Here is a 25,473-nt window from a genome sequence, read left to right as displayed (position 1 = left end):
TATCCCCAAAACTCCACTGGTTCTCCACTGATCACTGAATAAAATAAAAACTCTAGATCTTGGCATACAAAGAGCCTTGGGGGAAAGAGAAATCACTTCTGATGAAGAGAAGCAAAGGCAGCATGGCACTTAAAGCACACCCTTGAAAGAAGAGTTGTATTTCCTAAGGTAGAGGGAAGAGGAAGAAGGGAAAAGAGAACACGAATTCATAAAAGGGGAAACAAGTGATCAAAGGAACTCAGGAGACAAAAGGCAGACAGAGTAGGGTGCACAACAACCATACTTTAAAGAACATGGGTACTAGAATAATTTTTGCGGGGCTTCAAAATGTCAATTAGAAACCCAGCTTTGTGAATTAACACGGAGAATGCCCATTCAAATTTGGGGGTATATAAACCCAAATAATTCCCCCACTACATTATTGCCTCCTCTACTCAAAATGTTAATTATGCCTAACAGTAGCATCATTTCTGGATACTCTTCCTGTATTGATTTAGATCTCTTTTTCAGCATAAACTGTCTGGATTGCTCCAGATAAATCTGCACTGAATAAAGGACAAAACAACAAAAAAATCCAACAAGCACCTTGGACTAGGTTAGGAAGTGGGCTCATAAGGATAGATGTTAGCAATCCTAATATTTACCCTGAGTGTATCTGAGAATTAACGGACGGTGTTCCTGGAGGGCACCAATTAATGAGTCGTTTAGGCATCTGTGGTCTCAGGGGCTCAATTAAATGCACCATCAGCCTCCCTGCGGATGGGGCAAATGAACACGTAGGCTCAGACTGCTTACTGAAAACCCGGGCTGCCATAAACTACCCTAAACAGAGGTTCCGGATCAAAAAAGGGAGAACATTACATCCGGGATTGACAGGGGGCGGGGGGGAGAATTATCACGCCTCCTGCACCCCCCCACCCCGATCCCGGAGACCGTGGCCACCCAGACGGGCGGCGCAACCTCCGCGGCATCACCAGATCCTCGCCCCGGCGGCGGCGTCGCAGAGCGCCCGGTTCCCGCTTTTAGCCGGCGCGAACGCCGTTCCTTGCCCACCCCACCGCACTCTCTCTGCTCAGGCCCCTCTTACTTTCTTGATGTTGGACTTGGACGCTGGATGGAAGTCCTTCTTGCACATGAAGTTGGCGAAAGATTTCCCCATGTTTGAGCCGGACGCGGAGACAGCAGCTCCAACATCAACAACCTTCCACAATCGAACCGGAACTGCTTCGGCGCTCAGAGGCAACTTCCGGGGTTAGAGGGCACGGCTTCCGCCCCACCGAACTTCCCTCCCCTTAACCTCACCCGGTAACTGACACCCCTATGCCTTTTCTTGATCCGTCTCCTTCCCCTTTCAAGGTTCGTAGCGCCCCCTCTCGTCACAGCCGTCAGTGAGACCCTGGTCCAGGTGAGGGGAGGGCAGCAGGGTCCGGCAGGGGGCGTGTGGGGCCTGGGGAGAAAGGGACGTTCGTGTTTAATGGTCACTGGTGGACTGACGGGGCTGACGGAGGGAGCCTCCCGGTCCCCAAAGTGGTCCCACGTCTGGCCGGACCTCTCTGTCCCTGGGGCCCCTTCCTCCTAATGATTGGAGAAGGCGAAGGGTGACATTAAGGAGGCTATCCATTGCTGGGCCAGGAGTCACGAAGACCTGAGTTCAAATCCAGCCTCAGACACTTCGAAGTTGTGGGACTTTGGGCTAATCACTTCGCCTCTGTCAGCCTCAGTTTCCTTATCTGTAAAATGGGGATAATAATAGCACCCACCTCCCAGGTTGTTGTGAAGTTTAATCGAGTTAATAAGTGTAAAGTGCTTGGTATTGGCATAGAGTAGGTGCTTAATAAATGCTTGTGCTCCTCCCCCTTCTTTCTCATTTATAATCCTGCAAGATCTCATCAGCTCTGGAAATCACATCTCCTCAGTACCCCACCCCCCTCCCCACTCCGCCCCTGGGACCCCTTCCCCCCTCTGATGGAGAGGGTGGAGAGTGGACATTGAAGAGCCTCTCCCGGATCTTCCATTTAATGAGGTCCTCCGAGGCAGCTCTCTCATCATTTCCCAAACTGTAGGACTTCTCTCCACCCCCATGTCACCTCCTTCCCCTTCTCCTCTGCTCATTTTCAGCTTCTTTTTATTGTCTTCCTCCATTAGACTGTGAGCTTCTTGAGGGCAGGCACTGGTTTGGTTTGGTTTGGTTTGGTTTTGCCTTTCTTTGTATCCTCATCACTTAGCATTGCACTTAGTAGGCACTTAGTAAATGTGTGTTGATCGACTGGTGATGACAAGGTCCCCAGGTGGGTGGGCTGAGAAATCAGGAGGTTGTAGCATTACTCTGCTGTCCGGCACAGCAGATGAGAGTAGATGAAATGAATTTATGGTAGCTCTGATCAGCCCACTTTGTGACTTTACAGCTTTTTTCAGCAAGCGCTTGACTAAGGGTGAAAGGGGAGAATGGTGGGAAGTAGTTTAAGGTTAGGGTTTTGTAAGGTCTGATTAGCTATAAAACAGGCAAGGGATTCAAGAATAGAGTTGAATAGGGTCACCAAAGGTTCGGGTTAGGAAAGTATTGAGGAGTAGGGGAGTTTGGAGGTCCTGGTGAGTACAGAGAACTGGGTTAAGGGTCATAAAGCATAGGGAAAGGTGACATGATAAAAGATTATGATTAGATAGAGGCATTTTGGAGTTCATGAACAAGGAATTGGAGCATTTGTGGATGAAGACAGATTAAGAGTGTAACCATCTGTTTTGGGGTAGGGTAAACTGGAAAGAGAAGGTTGAAAGACTGAAAAATGAGAATATTTGAGGGAATGTCAATATATATGTTACAGTCTCCTAGTGTGAAGGCAGGAGGTGGGCTGGAAAAAAAGACAGTGAGCCTGGCCCTGAACTCGTTGAGAAAGGGGGAAGATGGTGTCAGTGGATAATGACCACCAGGATCTGATTGGGTGATGAATTTGGACAATAGGAATTTCAAAGGAGGACAGGTTGCTAAGTAATGGTGGTAGAGGGAAAGTCTGGAAGCATCAATGGAGAGTAAGGAGTAATTTCACTCTCCCTCCATGATCAGTGAGTTAGGAGTATAAGAAGAAGAGCAGCTAGGGCTGGAAAGGTGGTTAGGTAAGTAAGCAGTGTCATCAATGAATGCCAGAAGGTAGAAGGAGTGAGAAAGGAATCAGGTGGAGGTAGGAGGAACAGAAATGAGGTTTAAAAGAGAGGCACTGCTGGCCCTTTTCAGCCTGCAGTTGGTGGAAAATAAAGGGGAAGGAAAAAAAATTAAATGCACAGGATTTAGACCTAAAAGGGACCTTAGATCTCACTCTCTTACAAGTGATTTAACTAAGGTGTAGAGAGGGGAAGGATCTTTCTGAATGTCACATAGATAGAAGTGGTGAACCTGGAATTTCCCATGTCCTTTTTTTCTACAGCAGTCTTTATAGCCACAAATTTCATCATGATGCTTGTTTTGGCTTTTAAAAAATCCACGCAGATCTGTGATAATCCCATTGTGTTGGTTATCTGCAGATCTATAGCTGTCCAAGTTTGCCCAGCTGTTGTGTAACTCTTGTCAATGTCCTCCCATAAGTTTGCCATAGCAGGTTCCACCAATGTGCTAAGGACTCTTTTGGATTTCTCTTCACAGTGCTAGTATACTAATGGATAAATGCTATCATGGATATAATATTATGTCCATAATATTATTTATCAAATGTACATTACTTTTATTCCATTTACAGGATTACAAAATGAGGAAAATACCAGATATTTGAAAATAGTCATGAATTATAAAAATAACAGCCCCTAGAAGGAAAATTAGAAAGTAAAGAATAGAGCATTGTAAGTTTATTTAGATCATTAAGAAATACAAATTCTCCAAATTCATACTTTTTTGGGGAAAGATAATGAGTTTTCTTTTGGATATGGTGAATTTGATGGGGCAATACTCCATGGGCAGGGGGCTGCTAAGTGGTGCAGTGGATAAAGCACTGGCCCTGGATTCAGGAGGACCTGATTTGAAATCTGGCTTCAGACACTTGACACTAGCTGTGTGACCTTGGGCAAGTCACTTAAACCCCATTGCCCTGCAAAAAATAAAGAAGAAGAAGAAAAAGAAATACTCAGTGGGCAGTTTTGATCAACTGAGAATTTCATTATTTTGGAATTTTTGTAAATTTCCACATCATTTTTTGGAGTTGCTAGTATAACAGCAACAACAATAGCTAACATTTATCACAAAACATTTTACAAATATCATCTCATTTGATTGGTATAAATGAGTCTGGTGTAAAATGTAAGTCTAATCTGCCTTATGTTACTATTCAAAATTATTTTCCAAATCAAAAAACACAAGATATATATATATGTATTTGAAAGTATTATTACAAATAAAACTGGTACATATTCTATATTATTTTGTTTGATTCAAATTGTTTATACTTCAAGAATCCATCATTTCATTAGTTTACATACTCCCTCCACCGGTGTTTATTATCACTTGCACCCCATCATAGGGCCTTCATTAGTTCCCATGAGTTCTCTGGGTTGGGTCTTTCAAGACTTATGTAGGCTGCTTTTTAGACCACCAATATAGTCTATCATTATTTTATTTTATTTTTCGAGGGGCAATGAGGGTTAAGTGACTTGCCCAGGGTCATACAGCTAGTAAGTGTCAAGTGTCTGAAGCCAGACTTGAACTCAGGTCCTCCTGAATCCAGGGCTGGTGCTTTATCCACTGCTCCACTTAGCTGCCCCCTATCATTATTCTTTGTACAGGAAGTCTTTCAGGATTGTTATAGGCCCCTTGGAGCTTTTATTCCACTGGCATAGCCTTTGGGAGCAACCAACTGTCTCCATAATGAGGTATTCAAACAGGAGAAGGTGTGATGCAGTATATAAAGTTTAAAAGTTCTTAGGAAGTTTTTATGTACTACTCATTGTGGGGTGGAGTGGAGTGGAGGTGAATTCCCAGAGGCTGTGCCATTGGAACATTAAGTAGAGAAGGGCTTACCAAGCTGGAAAGATTTAAAGTATAATCAAACTGCATGTCTGTCACCTGAGCTGAAGTTTGGAACAGCTTTCCCCTAGATTGACTGTAGGATGATGTTTTTTTTGGCTACAGAAACTCTTAAAGACTCTTTCAAGTCCTAGAAGGGTCACAGTTTGCATAGGGGACACTAACATAATCACAGGCCCTTGAAATATTGCAGAAAATTTGATCTTTATGCAATATAATAATAGCTCTTGATTAAAAACTCCTAGATTTTCTTGCTTGCTTTATGTTCCAGGTCACTTTCTTTTCTTTAATCATTTCTTACACTTTTTTAAAGGATTGGCTCAAGAAACATGGAACTTACTTCTTGTGACACATTCGTAGCCTTGCCTCCTGCAACAGTTGGCAATAGGATTATTTTTGGAAAAAATTCAGATAGAGCTTTTGATGAAGTACAAGAGATAGTTTACTTTCCCACTTTATTTCATGGCCCTGGAAGAAAACTTGAGGTAAGGTAAAATGTTTTGTTCAATATACTATTCTTAAGAACTGTGATTATCTTTTTTAGGAGTGAGACATTATTCCAGGGGGTTAGTAAATTAAAAATTCAGGAAATTGAATGCAAAAAAAAATTGAATCAGAAAATAGATGCACTTTTGTAATGTTTTGTTCAAATCAGTTCAAATACTGTGCTAGGGACTGGGGGTAGAAAGATAAAGCAGAAGACATTCTCTGTCCTTTGGGAGCTTATATTATACTGTCACTTCAATGTAGCTTTTTTGCTCAAAACTTTTCAGTGACTATGTGCTTGTTGTTGTTGTTTAGTTGTTTTCAGTTGTACCTGACTCTTCATGACCCCATTTGGAATTTTCTTGGTAGATACTAGAGGAGTTTGCCATTTCCTTCTCCAGCTCATTTTACAGATGAGGAAACTGAGGCAAACAGGGTTAAATGACTTACTCAGGATCATTTAGCTAGTAAGTGTCTGAGGTCAGATTTGTTTTTGTTTTTTTGGGTTTTTTTGCAGGGCAGTGAGGGTTAAGTGACTTGCCCAGGGTCACAGAGCTTGTAAGTGTTAAGTGTCTGAGGTTGGATTTGAACTCAGGTCCTCCTGAATCCAGGGCTGGTGCTCTATCCACTGCACCACCTAGCTGCCCCTACATTACTTTTTAATATGTACTTTATATTCTAGCCATACTGGGATACCCATTATCCTATACAAGTCTTGCATTTTCCTGCCTCCATCCCTATTGTTCCATATGCCTACAGTGTCCTCACCCTCTATCTGAAGTTGTTAAATTCATATCTGTACTTTAAGCCCAAAAGTTATATTCTCCACGAAGTCTTCCTTGAGCTCTCCCAGCTAGATATGACCTTTCCTGTCTCTGATCTTGCAAAATACTGTTTAAAAAATTAATTTATCCTTGTTGAATTTATTATGTACCTTTAAAAAATACAAGCTATAACAGAGAATTACAGTTTCATATACAATATGTTGTTCTTTGTATATGGAAATGTTTGTATTTGGTGGTGTTTTTTAAGTTCAAAATAGCAAAGGACATTTTTGAAAATAAAAAAAATAATTTATGTTCTGCTTGGATTATAGCATCTGTGCATATGTTGCTTTTCTCTCTATAGATTAAAAACTACACAAAGGCAAGGACCATTTAAAAAAATTTTTTTAATCTTGTATAGTGCTCTGTAACTGGTAGAAGCTTAGCAATTGTATGTCAAATTGAGTTGATTAAAAAAAGGTAAGGATTGAAAAATCTTATAATATAATTTTGCTTTTCCCAGACATCAGAGAAGGGTAGTAATTAAACATGACAATGTCAGTATCATAGTACCATAGATCTAGAAGGAATCTTAGAAGTCATCTAGGGGAGACATTCTAACCCACCTCCCTCATTTTACAGATGAGGAAACAGATCCAGAAAAGTTAAATGATCTCCCTAAGTCACATAGATAGTAAGTGGCAGAGCTGAGATTTGAACCCAGGTTCTCTGTTTCCAAATCTGGGGATCTTGATGATCTACAATGCCTCTCATTGCATCTATGCATATGGAATTAGTTGAAAAATATTTGAGTGCTGTGATGAATCTGTTATTTCATCACCATAGGTGCCTCCTTCAAAGGTGTAGATTGTCATCCTTCCAGATGTTTCGTCAAGGAAACACTACAGTGTTCCTCGAAGAAAAAAATCTGTAAGGGGCTAAAATTCTAGCTAGTCTGTCTAAAATATCTAATGAGTGGTTGCCAATAAATTATAAGCTTTAGCAAGAGTTAGACTTTTAAGCATTTATTAAGGAGAATAAGAATTTGGTGAAGAGAGAGAAAGGCCTAGATTCAGCTGTGTATCTCAGGGAGCCAATGTCTCCATCTCCTCTCCCCCCTGAGGTCCTCCAGAACAAGCCCGAGAGAGCAAGCCTCGCCTCTTTTATAGACAGCACCCACGTGCAAACATCACTTCCTGATGCCAAGGAAAACCACATGGCTTGCCCTCAGATGCCTTCTCTTCATGGCGGAGCTTTCCTACAGTAGCTCTCCAGCAGCTGGTGTCATTCCAGTAGTTACACAGAGCTTATCTATGTCTAGCAAATCTTCCCTGGAGGTTGCCCAATATCTTTGCAGCCTTTCTCTAGACCTCTTGACAATGTGTGAGTACCACTGAAACCATGTTGACTATTCATTGATTATCCCTCACACTTTCTGAGTGACTTGTGTTCTTTTCTGGTTATCTGTCTCTCAGATAGTCTACTTCATGTGACTTCTTGCTTGTATTTTTTTGGTAATATGATGTGATGAAACCTCTTCACGCTCACTATGAGTTTTTCTATTGTTCTTTGAATGACCCGCAGTTTGAAAGCTTTGGAAACTAGTATTGTGTGATTTGTAGCCATATGACATTATCAGAAGGTTATGGGTATTAAAAAGATGGACCTTTGTTTCAGAGAGAAATTTGAGATAATTAGATACTTTTTTCCACTTGGCTTTTCCTGTGTGGATAGTTAGGCTAAAAGCTTCATTATTATTGATTTAATTTAGGAGGCACAAACTGTTACAGTGTTTGATACAAACAGCTTACAAACAAGCCCATCTGGAGGACCTCAGCATCAATAAAGAATCCCTCTTTCATTTCAACTCTGCCCTAACATTCTCCATGGCTAGCTAGTTTTATGCTTTTCTTGATACTTAAAATCAGTGGGTAATCAACTGAAGTTATCACTGTTGCATCTTTTAAGAAATCTTGTATGATTTTTACATACCCATGGGAAACACTTTGTTGAAGAGGATGTCATTTTACTAAACAGAATCACATTTTTTTAATAGTCAACAAACAAGAAGCATGGCAACATCTTATATTCTCTGAACTTTTCAGTCAAAGTGACTATAAAATGTGGTCTACCATAGAATATTATTTGTGAAAGGCTTCTTTCTAATTCTGCCTTTCTAATACTCCCTTCTAATCTCTTGATTAAATATGCCCTTGATAATTGTATAGGTTATTCTCATGAAAAATCCTAGCAATGGGGATGTAGGCTTGTGAACTGGTAGTTATTGATGTTTACTCCTTTTTTTTTTCCTCTTGGTGTTTTCTTGATCGCATTTTTTAGTAGTAAAATTTGTGATTTCCCCCCTCTCCCCAAGGTTTCTGTATCCTCCTCTTTCAGATTTTGGAGAATTTCCCTTCCAACACTCTCCAGTTGTAACATATTTATGTAGCTCTTCCCTGTAAATTTATTCCAGCCTGATTCTTCTTCATATCTTTCTTTTCTGTACCTCCATTTTTTTTTTTTTGGTAGCTCCATTTCTAATACCTCACAAAGCTTATCAGAGAGAGTCCAGATATTGTGGCAGTATTGTCCTCAATGGGAAAAAATTAGTTTTTAACAGTGATGTTAACAGATCTTTTCTACTATTCATTTGTCATCTTCCATTTTCATCCTTAAAGACATTAATTAGGTTAATTGGGTCTCTTACCAATCTTTCTGTAAGCTTGGTTTTTATGCCTACCATTTCTTGCTGTTTTATGAGACAATACAATTTATAATTTTCTACTGTCCTCTTTATTAAGATTTTACAAATGACAATATTCTAAAGTTGCTGTTGCCTTGACTGTCACCGCTTTCTTGTTGGAAGGGAGATTAAATATTTATACTCTGAGCAGTTTCTAGGTATTTTTGGTCTCCTTGTTATGGTGATTGATTTATGTAAGTTAAACTAGGGGCAGCTAGTTGGCACAGTGGATAGAGCACTGGCCCTGGAGTCAGGAGTACCTGAGTTCAAATCCGGCCTCAGACACTTAACATTAGCTGTGTGACCCTGGGCAAGTCACAACCCCAATTGCCTCCACTAAAAAAAAAAAAAAAGTAAGTTAAACTTCCTTAGGAAATGGTATTCATCCTTTTAAACATTTTTTTTTTTCTGAATCAGTAGTTTATTTAAATAAGACAAGTTTGAGTCATTATAGTTTAATTGGTATATCTTCTGATTTTAACTTCTTATTTGGTATTGATCTTGATCTTTTTTCTAATAAGCTGATTCTTTGACTGTATATGTAGCTGATTTGAAAATTATGTCGATGTCAGTTACTAGTTATTTCCTAACCATTAAGATGTAATAAATGTAATTATTGTGATCTTATTTGATGTAATGTGTAGAATAATTAATGGAACCTTAACATTTTATGCTACACGTTTTAATATGGGGATTACATTTAAAGGTTAATATCGTAAGGTTTTTTTTCATTTGGTTATATGTTGTAAATGTGTGTGGGGTTTTTTTTAGATTGGTTCATGTAAAATAAGTGCTGTACTTTAGATTATTTTTATTTGGTATGCTGGTTAATTTTTAAGGGGCAGTTTTAAATATATTTTGTAATATTTTCATTATTGTTGACCTCTCTTCAGTGCTTTTTGTTATACTGCTTTTTTAATAGTTTTGACTATAAAACTATTGAATTTCAACATTCACTGAATCATTAAACTGAATTTCTTTATAGTGCACCTATATAGAAATTGAACAAGCAGTAGAAACGTATGCTGTTATTCTGAGCCGGCCGTCTTGGTTATGGGGTGCAGAAATGGGAGCCAATGAACATGGAGTTTGCATTGGTAATGAAGCTGTATGGGGAAGAGAAGAAGTATGCGAAGAAGAGGCATTACTTGGCATGGACCTTGTCAGGTTATCAGTCATACTTGGGGGTTTCGTAGGAAAGAAACACATTTTGTAGAACTTAACTTTACTTTTTAAATTATAATGCTAGACTGTTTTAAAATGTTCTGGTATTTGTTCTATTACCCTTAGTGAAAACAAAATTTTTTGGCTAAAATACCATAAAACAGAAAAATGAAACACTACGAATTCTAAATGTCATAGAAGCTATATTTAAGAATACTTGGGGGGGGTGCGGGGCGGCTAGGTGGCACAGTGGATAAAGTACCGGCCCTGGATTCAGGAGTACCTGAGTTCAAATCCGGCCTCAGACACTTGACACCTACTGGCTGTGTGACCCTGGGCAAGTCACTTAACCCCCATTGCCCCACACACAAAAAAAAGAATACTTGTCAGCTTGCTTGTTATTTTAAAGGAATTTATGTTGAAACATATGATATTTTACAAACAATACTTTTGAAAAAATGCAGATTATCTCATAAGAACTTATTACATTTTATTTTAGGCTTGGCCTTGAAAGAGCTGATACAGCTGAAAAAGCAGTCAGTATTATTGTTGAATTACTAGAAAAATATGGACAGGGTGGAAATTGTTCGGAGAGTATGGTATTTAGCTATCACAATAGTTTTCTGATAGCTGATCGGCATGAAGCCTGGATTCTTGAGACTGCAGGAAAATATTGGGCAGCAGAAAAAGTAGAAGGTATGGATGACATATTATTGAATTCATTTTATGAAACATTAAGTACTCCTAATTTCTCATACTTTACCAGATTGCTCTATTCTTTTGTCCAAGATGTTGTCCTGATAGAATGTGAGGATGATTTGGAGAATAGGGAAAAATGAACTCCCTCTGGTTGGTTTTCCTTACCTGGCCAATGTAAAATGTAATTTCCTTACTCAGCCAATATAAAATATCTTTGCATATTTTACTGTCCTTATTTGTTTATTCCCTTTTATTGTTCTGTCTCACTATTACTTGGGACTGAATAATACAGGTGTGGGCTTGGAGAGAGGGATTGTTTGAGCATTTGACCATACTCGGTCCTCAGATTAGATGAAAAGCTTTTATCATATGGACATTAAAATATAAAATCTAATCATTTTTTAAAAATCCAGTTTGATCATTTGAGAAGGCTTTGCGCTAGTTTTATTCCTTTTAGCTCAATGGATAGATGGATGTTGAGCTAAATGCATGTCTGTATGTGCTCAGCAGGCACTCTGGATGATGGAAAAGAACTGTAAGACACAGTACTTCCCTCAAGGAGTTTCCAGTCTCATTGGGAAGGCAAGGTGGACACACAGGACCAAGTTCAATGATACTAAAGAATAGTACAGTACTATCTATGACTGTTCCATAATGAATGATAGAGACCTTATGTCCCAAGATTCTAGGATCATGGGTTAAGATTTTTGAAGGGATCTCAGAGAGATCATAACATCAGACACCCCTATTTTATAGAAAAAGAAAATGAAACCGAAGAGGTTTAGTAACCTGCTCAGGGTTACACCATTAGGAAGTCAGGCGGCTAGATGGCTCAGTGGTTAAGACACATAGGACTGGGCATCAAGAAGACAAGTTCAAATCTTGCCTCAGATACTTATTATCTGTGTGACTTTGGGCAAATCACTTAACCTCTCTGGGACTCAGTTTCTTCATCTGGAAAATGGAGATAATAATACCACCTACCTGTACCAGAGTTGTTGTAAAAATCAGATGAGATAATGTATATAAAGCATTATGCAAACCTTAAAGTGCTGTATAAATGCTAACCATTATATTTTTTATCTCTTTAAATAAATCTTCACTGTCTTTCCTAATAAGAGATTTCAGCACATTTTGTTCTTTAAATCATCTACTTGAACATTTTTTTCAGGCTCTACATTTCTGTGAGTAAAAGTAAACCCTAATTAAGAAACAATTCACAAAATTCAGTTAAGGTTAATAGATATTCATTCAGACCTTCATCACCTCTTGCAAAAGCCTCTTACTTGGGCATGTCTAAAATATCTTTTTTCTGCAGCTCATTCTCTCCACAGCTGCCAATGCAAGATTCTTTTTTTTTCTTTTTTCTTTTTTTTTAGTAAGGCAATTGGGGTTAAGTGACTTGCCCAGGATCACACAGCTAGTAATTGTTAAGTGTCTGAGGCCGGATTTGAACTCAGGTACTCCTGACTCCAGGGCCAGTGCTCTATCCACTGCGCCACCTAGCTGCCCCCAATGCAAGATTCTTAAACCACAAGTCTGACCGTGCTCCCTCCCCTGCTCCCAAAGCTCTCTTAGCTCTTTTCCCTAGGATCAAATACAAACCGCTGTTTGACATTTAAAGCTCTTCACAGCCTAACTATTCTCCATCACTCATTCTCTGGTTGAGTAAAACTGACCTACTTGCTGCTCCTCACACAGGAACCCCCATACTCTTTCTCCATGCCTTTGCCTAGGCCGTCTCCCCCTGTCTGGAACGTATGATATCACTTCACCTCTTAGAGTCCACAGCCTCATTCAAAGCTCAGCTCGTGCCACCTTTTACCATGAGGCTTTTCATGATGCCCCCAGCTGCTAGTGCCTCCCACTGAAAATTCCCTTGTATTTACTTTACATATGTTTTATATATTTGTATGTTCTGTTTTTCCCTATAAAATATAAGCTCCTCAAAGGCAGGAACTGTTCCTTTTATATCCTTTTGTCTCCAGTGCCTAGCAAAGTACACATAGTAGCTGCTTAACAAATACCTATTCATCAGTCTGGCTATCTATAATTTTTTTCTTTCTCTTTGGTAACAGATGGAGTTCGTAATATTTCCAATCAACTCTCTATAACAACCAAGATTGACCGAGAGCATCCAAAAATGAGAGAACATGCTAAAGACAAAGGTTGGTGGGATGACCAAAAGGAATTTAATTTTTCTACTGTATATGCCCATACTAATAATTCATCAGGCAGATACTGTGAGGGTTACAAGCTTCTGAACAAATACAAAGGTAATCTTTTTATTTAAATAATACTATCTAAATGAATTTTTGTAAGCTTTTGTATATCCCTATATAACAGTGGTAAAAATAATCAGTCATTATGAGGACTTAACACTTATTAATGACTTTATTAAAACATCATTATTATACTCTATGCTAATTTCTGCCTCTGATGTAATAATTTCTGATGTACTGAACTCCAAAATTATGCTAGAAAAATGATCTTTTGGCAAATTGCTGAACAGCAGATATTTTTTGTACACATACACAGAAAAGCCAATTTCACCTAAAGGAATCTATTTTGTTTTGATAATAAAAAACCATACTGTCTGTGACCAACATGTTGCTTCAGTGGCTGAAGTAAAATTGGTTCAGAAAGTCAATCAGCATGCAGCTTTTCATAAATGGGACAGCCAGGGGCTATAATTTTCTTTACTGGCGCTTATTAGACAGAGTCATTATGTGTTAATTAGTATTACATATGGGGACAGCTAGGTGGCGCAGTGGATAAAGCACTGGCCCTAGATTCAGAAGGACCTGAGTTCAAATTCGGCCTCAGACACTTGATGCTTACTAGCTGTGTGACCCTGGGCAAGTCACTTAACCCTCATTACCCCACAAAAAAAAAATTAGTATTACATATGAAAGAAAAAGCCTTGTGATGGAGTATTTTAATGTTCCACAATATTTTCATATTTTCTACTGTTTTGAAAAGAGATATATCTTTGCTAATATCAGGAAATGCTTTTCACTTCAGCATCAGTAGGAAATGTTCTGTGAACAATTTATAGAAATTATTTTATAAATATGCTGTTTAAATGAAATTAATTTTTTTCCCATTTGAAGAGTAGGCCTTTTAGAGAATGTTTTGAAATGTAAAACTGTTAGATGTGGATTACATTTAGAAAGATTTAAAAATTAATTTTTCTTTATTGCTTGTTTTTGTGAGTTTACACACATTTCTGGAAATTCAGATGAAGTAAACATTTGGAGTTGTTGTGTTAAGGGATTGTACATTCTTATTTATGACAGTAATCTTCTTTGGCTTAGGGATTCAGCCATCAGACACTATTACAAAAAGGTCAGAAAAGGATGCGTTGTTGAAGTGTGAAATAAGAGGAAATGAAAAAGGAACATAAGTTATTAGGGAAATTAGAGAAGGAAAGAAAAGGACTTTAATTTCATCCTCTACTTTGTAATATGTTAAAATTAAATTTTTTAATTACAAATTAATTGGAAAGTCAACTTCTTTTTAATTGATAGGTGGTTGTAGTTTAAAAAAAAGAGTGGGACCTAAAATTTTTATTTTTCTGTGCAGAAAGGGCATTCCATTTAGCTCACTATGAATCCTCAAAAGAGGAAAGGCCTTTTTTTCACACCAGCATTCCATTTTCTTGTAATCACTGTAACTTTTCTTCAGATTTCTGTGGACCAACACTGCTATGTCTCTCTTCCAACTGTTCCTTCATGGTAGCTATTAACTGTGCTACATGTATATCCAAATTGCAAATAAATTCACTCATGCATTTGAAATAACTAGTTTAAATTGCAATGAAATTGCACCCCTGTGTTTTTTATTCATTTTACTGAACCCTACCACCACAGTCTTAGTACTTATTCAATGCTTGCTAGTGGATTACTTATAGCTGTCCTATTCTTGTGATCATATAAATCCTTCCTTCATTTTTAGAATTGTAGGTTTTGAATAGAGAAGACATTTTCATAATACCTGTATTATAGCAGTGTTATGTTTCTGTCACTGTTTTCGTTATAAATCCTTATTTTCAGGAATTTAGATCTCAACCATTTTAAAATCACACTGGGTGTTCCTGTTATCTGCCTGATTCATGGGTTTTGTTTGGTGTTTTGGTCGTTGTTTGGGCATTTTCTATCATTCAAAAAAATATTAAGAGCTGCTTTTAGAAGCTGCCGTATTTTTTTTTTGCTTTTTGTTTTCAATTTGTTGCAAAATTGAGTAGAAAGAACATTTCAGTTGTAGTAGGATCATTTACAGAGAACAATTATCTATTTTCTCTGCATTTTTAAAGCCACTGATGGTTTACTATATAAATGTTTAGTTAAATATAAGAAAAATAACTTGGCCCAGAAAGGAAGAGGTTGTAAGAACTTAACTTCAAATACTTTAAATTTACTTATTTTAATATATATGTAGGGGATCACCCCAATTTAAAAATGGAGATTTTATAGTGCAAAAACTGACAGAAACATTGTTGTTATGGAGTTATTCAGAAAATTTATTCAGTATGTGAAGCTAGCTGGCCTATACTCACATCATCAAGGGTTGTACACACCCTTGATCTTGCCACCACCTTCAAGTGTTAGACTTTCAGAGTTCTTGATGAACTCTGAAATTTTTATCTGATCATAACCTTTTGTCATTACCCCCTCTCCCTCTAAACCCCAAACGTTGCTTTTCGTCCTCATCCTGACATCCAATCTCTCCACTCCCTTCATTCCCAGGCACCTGCATCATCCCTGCACAGGCTACACTTTCTTACCTTCCCCCTGTTGACCTCTTGATGAACCAATTCAACTTTATACTGTCATCTTCTCTGGAAGCCCTTGCCCCTTTATCCTATGGAAAATTTTGTCCTGCCAATCTTCAGCTTTGGATTACTCTCACCATCCACTACCTTTGCCTCTACACACATGTTGTTGGACAAAGCTGAAGAAAATCATGAAACTGTGTTGATTGGGTCATCTTCAGGTTTATATTATATAATCTCAACTGGGCCCTCACTGGGGCAAAGCATTCCTTTTAGACCTAATTGATTCATTATTCTACTCATCATTGTGGCTTTTCCAAACCTTTTCTTCTCTTTAAACCTTAATTTTTTTTGCATTGTTCCCTTTTTGCTTTTTATTTCTTTAGGAGTTTTGTCTTAGCTATAATAATTTATATAGTTAATGTTTTCATACACTTATTCCTAGTTAGTGATAAGCCTGACAAGTTTAATGTAGTTGATTTGATAACAAAGAATATAATTTGTTAATATATTAGGTGGTGTTTATACTAAGACCAATATTTCATGTTATATATGATAAACAGAGAAAACATTTCATATGTAAGAGGGAATTCTCTTAAGCAAAAGTGTTTGAGTGTTTGACTGGAGTTAATTACAGATCTAATTCTAACATGTTATTGTGGTTTCTATTCTGATAGGAGGACTAAGGAAAAATGAGTCTTATAATATAGGTCTGTAAAGTAAATTGCTATAATGCCAAACTGCACAAATTGGAGTTAGGGCTTGTTGACATAGTTGCATAACTAATTTGATTTTCAAATTTTTCAATAGGAAATATGACTTCTGAAACAATGATGGAAATTCTCCGAGATAAAGAAAGTGGCATTAATATGGAGGGAGAATTTCAGACTACTGCCAGCATGGTTTCTGTTTTGCCTCAAGATCCCAGCCTTCCATGCATTCATTTCCTTACAGGAACCCCTAATCCTGAAAGGTGAAGTCAGAGGTGGGGGATTAGTGGGTAGGGAAAAGAAGCTTGACATTTAGTTAAATTAATGTAATTTTAATGACATAATCTAATTTTTTAAAAGTTCAAAATATAGGATATATTTTCTTGTAAATATTTAGCGTCTCACCTCTATGAACATATAATTGCCAATAGTGAATACTTTGTTCCTATAAGAAAAGAGTGTTAATACCTTTTAATATATCTCAGTTATATGTTAAACATAGTTTTATTAATGGAAACTTTGCTAAAGGGAGTAATAGAAGAAAATGAGTGTATTAAAATACTGTCTATATCTTGATTGTACCTAATAATAAGAATATTAAAGACGTTGTTCTTTTTTATTTCTAGATCTGTTTTTAAGCCATTCATTTTTGTACCAAATATAACTCAGTTACTAGAAACCAACTCACCAACATTTGGACGTGAAGATCCAGTTAAAAAGAAGCCACGTTTTCAGAGTAAACCTGACAGAAGGCATGCTCTTTACTGCAAACATCAAGAGGCAATGGAAAGAATAAATTCTGATGAGGTATGAAATTTCAATTTAATTTAACAAACATTTGTTAAATGACTGCCATGTGCAAAACCTGTGATAGATCTAGGTGGGGTGGTGATGGGATGCAAAGTTTATGTAAGGCAAAGGTTGTATCTTAATAGAGCTTACATTGTGTAAGCTCTATTACATTCTTTTTATATTCTTTTTCTGAATATATGAACATTTCAGCATGTCATTTATGTTCTTTATGTCTCTTTATGACATATAGCATTTATTTATGTTCTTTATATCTCTTTATGACATAGCATACTCAGTTGATGAAGAGTCTTGGAAATAGAACTGGTAGAAAACAGTGGTGATAAGAATTGGGCCACATAGTGTCTTACACTAGGATTCAAAGATCAGCTTCACAAATAGGAGTTGCAGGAGGTTTGGCTAGATAGCAGTTTGCCTGAGAGATTTGAAGAGTGTAGAATTAGGGTTAATATGGATTTTTCCATCCATTGCTTCAAGTTCTGCTCTCTGGAACCAAGCAGAAGGTTCATCCCCCTTCTACATAACAGCTTTTCAAATAATTGATGCCAGCTGTCTTCTTCCACTGACATCTTCTCTTCTCTGAGCTAAACAGCCCAGTCCTTTATTTGATCCTTACATGGCAGGAGTTCAAGGCCCACTGTGCATGCTTTCTAGCTTATTGATGTCCTCTTAAAAATGTGGCACCCAGAACTGAATTCAGTACCCCAGAAGAAGTCGGAAGTATTGCAGAACTAGAATGAGAACTGACTGAAACAGTTTTAGTGTATGAGGCAAAAATTAGAATTGTCACTTGCAGGTGATCAATTGTGTCTATAATTTATATTCATCAGAATTATTTAAAGGTATAGGAGCATAGAAGTTCCACTCCAAGGGTAGTCTTGTAGAATTTATTTTATTTTATTTTATTTTAAATTTTTTTGCGGGGCAATGAGGGTTAAGTGACTTGCCCAGGGTCACACAGCTTGTGTCAAGTGTCTCAGGTCAGATTTGAACTCAGGTCCTCCTGAATCCAGGGCCGGTACTTTATCCACTACACCACCTAGCTGCCCCCATCTTGTAGACTTTAAAAGAGTTTACTGACATATGTCCTTTTTTTGGATCAAATAATGTTAAAATACCTTAAAAATTATAAATATTTTAAAAATGTTTAATACTTCAGGCTACAATTAGTGTGTTAATTATAGAAAGCAATGTGGTATATGGGAAAATTGGGTGTATGGGCCCTGATCTTCACTTGGTCACTAACTGGTTATGGGATTTGGGACCGATTATTTAATTGTTTTGAATTCCACCTTTATATACAGTAATAGTGTTGGGCTTTATTCCTAATTAAGTTACTTCTAGCTGTAAAATTTGAAAATTAGTTTCTTCCTTGTATATTTCTTTCATTCATTTAATTACTCATTTGTCAACTATTTTTAAGCACCTTAGACATGGAAATCAGTATGGTGATGTACAAAGATAATTAAGAGATGTTTCTGATATCACTGGCGTGGGGGAAATATAACACAAACCCAAATATTAAGTATTATACAGTTAGCTATTATACAGAATAGAATAAGAGCACAAGAGTGGTCCTAATTGCTCTGTAATATCTGAGCAACCAATTTCTTTCTTTTTTTAACCAATTTCTTTTTTTTTTTTTTTTTTTGGTGAGGCAATTGGGGTTAAGTGATTTGCCCAGGGTCACACAGCTAGTAAGTGGTAAGTGTCTGAGGCTGGATTTGAACTCAGGTACTCCTGAATCCAGGGCCGGTGCTTTATCCACTGCGCCATCTAGCTGCCCTAACCAATTTCTTTTTAACTATGGTCTATGAAGAAAAACATTTTGTATTCCTTTTAGAAAATTTACTTAGATGATTTCAGAAATGGGAAGCCACAGACATATTCAAAGGCTGCATTAAGAAATCTTCTTTCCTTTTCTACTCAACCTTGGTGAAGAAGTATGAACTTAAAACCCTAGCCTAGATCTCCCTCTAGGGCTATTTGGTTGTTTTGTAAGTCTGAGTGGAAGCAATTTAAAGGATCTTTATCTTTTCTGCCCTCAAATGATGGAATGGGAGAGACTTAGAAAATTGTTTGGAAATTAAAATGAATCTTGCATGATGAGGTTGGTAGGTGGGAGGACAGAATAAATGTGTTTGTTGATCTTTTGAAATATTGTACTGTATCAATTTCTATTTGAAAATTATCCTTTTAGGAAACAGGCATCAAAATGCTGGAAGAGATGAGGATGCTGGAGAAAGAAATACTCAAAGAGATGGAATCAGCCCTTCAGAATAAGTGTCTTGATGTGAAGAGGGCTGCTAACCTTTTTTCTCAAAGTGTGAAAAATGAAATGAAAATTTATGAGTCAAGTGGTAGCTCTCAATGAACTTATGTTCAGAGGTTTTCTTCAAAGGAAGTCATAAGCGTATTAAATCTGGTAAATCTGAGTTCCGTAGACTTTATCGCTCTTTAGTAATATTTAGGTGGTTGAAATGTAAGCTTGACTATTATATTAAAATCATTGAGCTATTATTTTTCTCGGATACTGAAAAGTAAGGCTTACATGAATTTTAATTGATATACTTATTTCATAGAACACTTAAATGTTACTTAGAGGTAGCAGACTAGAATGTTATGTTACTGTCAAAGTAATTATGAATTTCAAGCTGATTTTCTAATGCTGTGTTAAAGCACAAAATGTGTACAGTGAAGTATAGATTCATATACAATACAATTATTATGCAGTATCCTAAAATGTCTTTCAATTACAATAAGAAAACAGACTGTTCTTTAGGGATGCAAACTTTTTTAAAACAGTGAGTCATCTGAGACTTAAGTAGAAATTATCAGAACAAGAATTTTTTTTTTTTTGAGACGAGGTCTCTTTCCCATGCTGGAAGTGCAGTGGCCACTCATAGTCTTGATCCCACTGCAGCTTTGCATAGAAGCTTTGAGCCTGATCCCTTTCTGACCTGGGCTAGCTTTGCCCCTCCCTTCAGCAGCTTGTCCTGTCCCTACCTGCCCTCCCCAGGGCCTCCATGCTAGTGCCAGACAGTGTAGACACCTGATTGACTTTAAGCCACCTATAGCTCAAAGCTCTTGAGCTCAAGCAACCCACCAGGCTCGGCCTCCCCATCCATAGAGTATACAGATATGTGCCACCATGCCCCATAAGAGGAAACTTAAAGATTTACATATTGCTCTTCTGCTCAATTTCAATGTATTTTTTCTGCCAAGGTACTTTATGTAGTACAGATGTGCTGTTTGTAAGACCAACTAACCAGTGAATTCTACTAGTTGATTTTCTAGGGTTTTTTTGGGGGAAAAAAAGATATTTTAGTCTTATTAAGTGAATTTTAGCTGGTATATGCATTCCCAGCATCTGTGTGCTTCTAAACCTATATTTGTCCTGCCTGCTTCTGTTAACTTGTGTTCTTCTTTTCTTTCTTTCATCCTGTAGGAGTAAACCTTGTTTGGGAGCATGAAGATGGAGAATACTAGGCCTTAGCTGTTTTTTTTGTCTCATGTCCTTTCACTCTTTCATATTCATTCTGCCTGGGGGGCCGGGGTAAGATTAGAAAAGCAGAAGAGAAAATTAAATGTTTGGGCATAGATTTCAAGCAGGTAGTGTATAAATCTCTATCTGGGAAGATGCCAGCCTGCATTGGTACATGGGATTTCCTCTTCTAGTTCTCTTTATCAGTGTAATTACAGGTCTGATCCCTATTTCTATCCCTATTAAGGTTTAAAGCACATTGATCCTTGAGAAATTAAAAGAAAGGAGGTCTCAAGGATATTGAGTGGGATTCTTTGTGAATGATTTATGAACAAACATGGACAAAAGTTATATAGAACAAGGTTTGGGGTTGGGAGGGAGGGATTCTGTTCTGCATTTGTAGAGAGAGTCCCAACACTGAAGAAATAACTAATCCCAGAAGGATCTAATATATTCAGACCATAATAAAAAAGAAAAACCCTTAATATTGTGTGGTTCCCCTAGGTATAGATTATTGATGTGTTAAGGGCTAAAATTCTAGCTAGTCTGTCTAAAATATCTAATGAGTGGTCACCAATAAATTATAAGCTTTAGCAAGAGTTAGACTTTTAAGCATTTATTAAGGAGAATAAGAATTTGGTAAAGAGAGAAAGGCCTAGATTCCTATCTATTAAAGGGAGAGCGCATTTCTAGCTCCCTTCTCCACCAGTGTCCTCAGGAAAAAAGAGAGAGGCAGACCACCCAGCTCCCCCTTCCTCCTCCCACCAGCAAACGTCACTTCCTGACACCAAAGAAAAGACGCATGATCCTGCCCTCAAAGACCTTCCTTCATGGCAGAGCTTTCCTATAGTAAGTCTCCAGTACGTGTCGTCATTCCAATCATTACAGTCCCCCCTTTGTTTCCTCAAGAAATGAAGCGTTTCCTTGATGAAACAGTCAAAAATAACAGAATATAATAACCTATGCTAACTAACAATATGTTAATAACAATATAGAAAAGGAAGAGAGGAAAGTTTTGTCTAGGGGGCAATTTTTTGTCCTCATGAACCGACGCTTTGACATTGGTCTTACAAAGGGAGGGCCTCTGCAGAGAGTACATGTTACAGATGGTGTATATTATAACAGAAAGAGAAAAAGAAAAAAAAACCAACAACAACAAAACAAAACTGTTTGTTTAAAGTCTCTGAAAGTCTTTTCTCAGATGTCCTCTAGGTGTAGTAGTAGAATAGAAGTCTTTTCAGGGGTTGATGTGTAGATGCTGGTAATCAGCCAGGAAAATTTCCTACAAAATTGAGCTTAACACAACTTTAAAATAGCTTTGTCAATAATCAGATCAAACAATGAAAGTTCTCAAAAACATGTCTAAGGGAATTCAGAATCTTAGTTGTTACACATGAAACATATAATAAAACAAAAATTGAAACATTCTTTAAAATTAATATTACTATAGATGTTAGAAAAAAGTATGAATGTGTCATTCTTGTACTAAGCTGATGCTCCCCTTGCTATACTTACATAGGACTTAGAATTTGTGGTTAGAAAAGGCTGCTCAGACACATCTGGCCCAAACCCTTCATTTTATAGATGAGTAAATGGGATTAAAGAGGTAGTGTCTTGGTCAAAGATAAGTTAGAGTGGTGGTCAGGATTTAAACCTAGGTCTCAACAATTAGGTTCCATTTTGCTTTCACTACATCATGCAATCTCTCATCATAGTGCTTTCTTTGTGTAATTTCTCAGTGTAAGCATATTATTTCCCCTTGTGCATTTAAGTAATTAATCTTTTATGTTGATGTTAACTAAGCATTAAAATTGACTTATGAAAATACTAAAGTAGGGCACCAATAACTTTTTAAGTCTGAAGACACTTTAGACTGGGGTGTGTAGTATAAACACTGCATTTTGTCTGCCTATGCAGTGGTCAACCTTTAGACAACACTTAGAAAATTAGTACAAGGATCTTTTTTTTTTTTTTAATGAGGCAATTGGGGTTAAGTGACTTTCCCAGGGTCACACAGCTAGTAAGTGTCAAGTGTCTGAGGCTGGATTTGAACTCAGATCCTCCTGAATCTAGGGCCGGTGCTCTATCCACTGCGCCACCTAGCTGCCCCTAGTGCAAGGATCTTAGGGGATCACTTGGTAACATATAAAAAGTTCACCGTGCTGGAAGCAGGACATTAGGATTTCAGGCCTGGCTTTTGTTTTACTACCTCTGTGACTTTGGGTGAGTCAGTTCACCTGTTTGGTGTTCAGATTCCTTATCAGAAATCTAATAATTAGGAGTTATGAACATAAAGTCAAGAAACATATTTATTTAAATATTTTGGTAAATTCTTTTTATTCTAATTGATTTCTTTTGTAATCCTATGTATTTTAGTTTATGCATTTAAAAAACAGTATTCCAGAGAACTAAGTCAAATTTATAAGAACACAAGTCATTCCTGGTCAAAGGAGATGAATAGGCAGTTTTCAGACCAATAAAGTTATCTATAGTCATATGAAAAAATGCTCTAGAGCAGTATTGATAAGAGAAATGAAAATTAAAACAACTTTGAAGTACCATGTTACAACTATCAGATTGGCTAATATGACACCTAAGTGAATGATAAACGTTGGAGGGGATGTGGGAAAAGTGGGACACTAATCCACTGTTGGTAGTTGTGAACCGATGTAACCATTCTGGAGAGCAATTTGGAACTATGCCCAAAGGGCTATAAAAATGTGCATACCCTTTTTTCCAGCACTGCTCTTTTCAGCAATACAGTGATCCAAAACATTATAGTCCCAGAGGATTCTTGATGAAAAATGCTATCTACCTCCAAAGAAAGAACTGGTGGCATTTGAATACAAACTCAAGCTTCTTCCCTCCCTCCCTCCCTCCTTCCCTCGCTCTTGTTTGCTTGCTTGCTCACTTGCTCCCTCCCTCCCTCCCTCTCCTTCCTTCCCTCCAACCTTCTGTTCCTCAAAATGACATGTGTAAATGTTTTACATGACTGCACATGTATAGCCTATATCAGATTGCTTACCATCTCAGGGAGGAGGTAGGGGATGGAGAGAGGGATAGGATTTGGAATCCAAAACCTGAAAATAAGCAAATGTTTAAAAAATTGTTTTTACATATAATTTGGTGGAAAAAATATTTTGGAAAAACAGCAGTATTCTGAGAAAGGCTGTCTATAGGCTTCACAGATTGTACAAGTAGTCCATAACTCAAAAAAAAGGTTAAGAATCCCTTGTGATGGGGCAGCTAGGTGGCGCAGTCCATAAAGCACTGGCCCTGGATTCAGGAGTACCTGAGTTCAAATCTGACCTCAGACATTTGACACTTACTAGCTGTGTGACCCTGGGCAAGTAAACTTAACCCCCATTGCCCTGCAAAAAAAAAAAAAAAAGAACCCTTGTGATGTTTAAAATCTAAATGTGTGGTCGCCTTAAATTAGAAGCTTTAGCACCAGTGTTTGGGCATTAAGCATTTATTAAAGCATACTAGGTATTAGTAAAAGGAGAACATGGAGTTCAGAAAGTTAAGAAAAGGCCTATCCAGCCTAGAGCTCCAGCCTGGTCTGCATCTTCCTCAAGTCTTCCACCATGAACCTGCTTCAAAGAGCAACCTGAGTGTGGAAGCTTTTTATAGGTCCAGAGGAGAGGTGGTCCTTTCATACTGCTTTAAGCTGATTGGTGATTGTCATCCAAAACCATTGGTTCACTGGAGTTGAAGGTGGTCTGTGTTGAGTTCAAAGTCCTTGACTTCTGAGAACAATACCTACTTAAGGGCAGGCCAGGTATGGTTACAATCTAATTAACTTTAAGTAGGTTAATCAGCAAAGTCAATCACTCTCACTTAATTCAATCAGTTTAGATTAATCTCTAGGTGGGGCCTTTGAGTATCTGCCAAATGCCATTATTTTCTCACACCCTGGAATAGATAATTTCATAAGGTTTCTTTTTAAGTCCCAAAATCGTAAGGTTCACACTTCACATTTATAAAGTAGCGGAAACAGATCAAATAACATCTCAAAGATCTGGCCATCATCTTAATTTCTTCCTTGTCAAAAATTATCTTTATCTAATTGGGCCTTTTTCTGTGGAAACATCTGATTTTGTTGTTATTCAGTCATTACAGTTATGCCCATTTTGGGTTTTCTTGGCAAGGATACTATAGTGGTTTGCCATTTCCTTCTCTAGCTCATTTTACATATGAGGAACTAAGACAAATAAGGTTAAGTGACTTGCCTAGGGTCACATAGCTAATCAGTGTCTGAGCCCAGATTTTATTATTTTTCACTCTGTCATGCAATCTGTCATCATATATGAGTCTTCCTGATTTCAAGCTCAGTACAGTGGGTATCAATTAAAGAACAAACAAATCTGTCTCCTAGACAGTTTTGCAGTTACACATCTTTGCCAGCAAGGGGTGCCACTATTCTGTATTCTTCTCTTTAACTTTTACATTAATATCTATTTTACCTAAAACTTCTTAGTTGCAACTTTTTGTATTCGTTAAACAAGTCATTGCTATGATATGTTTAATATTTCCAAAATCATTCACTACTGTAGCCATGCACCAGAATACCTTTTATTTAGCCCATTTGGTGGCTTATACTTGAATCTACAGGTTTTAGCTCTTTCTCTTTAATATTTTTAAAAACCTTATTTCCATTCCATGACAGTAGTTATTTATAATAAAATTTAACATCAACGAAAATAATACTGTACTACTACAGGGTTGCTAGGTTCAAATGAGGTGTATGCAAATTCACTTTGTAACTATAAAGCATTATATGTAATTTTTGTTTGTTTGTTTTTTGTTTTTTTTTAGTGAGGCAATTGGGGTT

At 37.5% G+C, this 25,473-nt stretch overlaps 2 protein-coding genes across 7 annotated transcripts in view; one reads left to right on the top strand and one right to left on the bottom strand.

Moving 5' to 3' along the window:
* Nucleotides 1–1,255, bottom strand: part of CIR1 (corepressor interacting with RBPJ, CIR1) — a 38,930-nt gene extending 37,675 nt beyond the window's left edge. The window contains exon 1 of the mRNA XM_043995466.1: nt 1,088–1,255. Within this exon, the coding sequence (XP_043851401.1) occupies nt 1,088–1,159 (72 nt within the window). The 5' untranslated portion in view covers nt 1,160–1,255. The remainder of the gene's footprint in view (nt 1–1,087) is intronic.
* SCRN3 (secernin 3) lies at nt 1,254–21,280 on the top strand. Of its 6 annotated transcripts, XR_006355663.1 has the most exons (9): nt 1,268–1,405; nt 5,319–5,490; nt 9,984–10,165; nt 10,662–10,858; nt 12,940–13,137; nt 16,446–16,608; nt 16,972–17,152; nt 19,356–19,580; nt 20,604–21,280. XR_006355663.1 is itself a non-coding variant. In XM_043995468.1 (8 exons), exons 2-8 carry the CDS (start codon nt 5,335–5,337, stop codon nt 19,527–19,529), a joined length of 1,251 nt encoding a protein of 416 aa, XP_043851403.1. In that variant the 5' UTR covers nt 1,254–1,356; nt 5,319–5,334; the 3' UTR covers nt 19,530–21,280. The 6 variants fall into 6 exon arrangements, 5 of the variants coding, with proteins under 5 accessions (XP_043851403.1, XP_043851405.1, XP_043851404.1 ...); XM_043995468.1 differs by having other exon boundaries at nt 1,254–1,356; nt 19,356–21,280; XM_043995469.1 differs by having other exon boundaries at nt 12,940–13,029; nt 19,356–21,280.
* The last annotated feature ends 4,193 nt before the right edge of the window (nt 21,281–25,473 follow it).

This window comes from Dromiciops gliroides, chromosome 3, assembly GCF_019393635.1.
Source record: "Dromiciops gliroides isolate mDroGli1 chromosome 3, mDroGli1.pri, whole genome shotgun sequence".
Classification (NCBI taxonomy): domain Eukaryota; kingdom Metazoa; phylum Chordata; class Mammalia; order Microbiotheria; family Microbiotheriidae; genus Dromiciops; species Dromiciops gliroides.
This window is presented reverse-complemented; position numbering and strand designations above follow the sequence as displayed.

Bases quoted from the DNA above. Each gene is read 5' to 3' on its own strand.
- SCRN3 (XM_043995468.1), top strand. From the start codon at position 5,335: ATGGAACTTACTTCTTGTGACACATTCGTAGCCTTGCCTCCTGCAACA. The intron at 10,166-10,661 runs GTTATCAGTCAT...ATTTTATTTTAG, and splicing joins CTTGGCATGGACCTTGTCAG to GCTTGGCCTTGAAAGAGCTG. The intron at 10,859-12,939 runs GTATGGATGACA...CTTTGGTAACAG, and splicing joins GGCAGCAGAAAAAGTAGAAG to ATGGAGTTCGTAATATTTCC.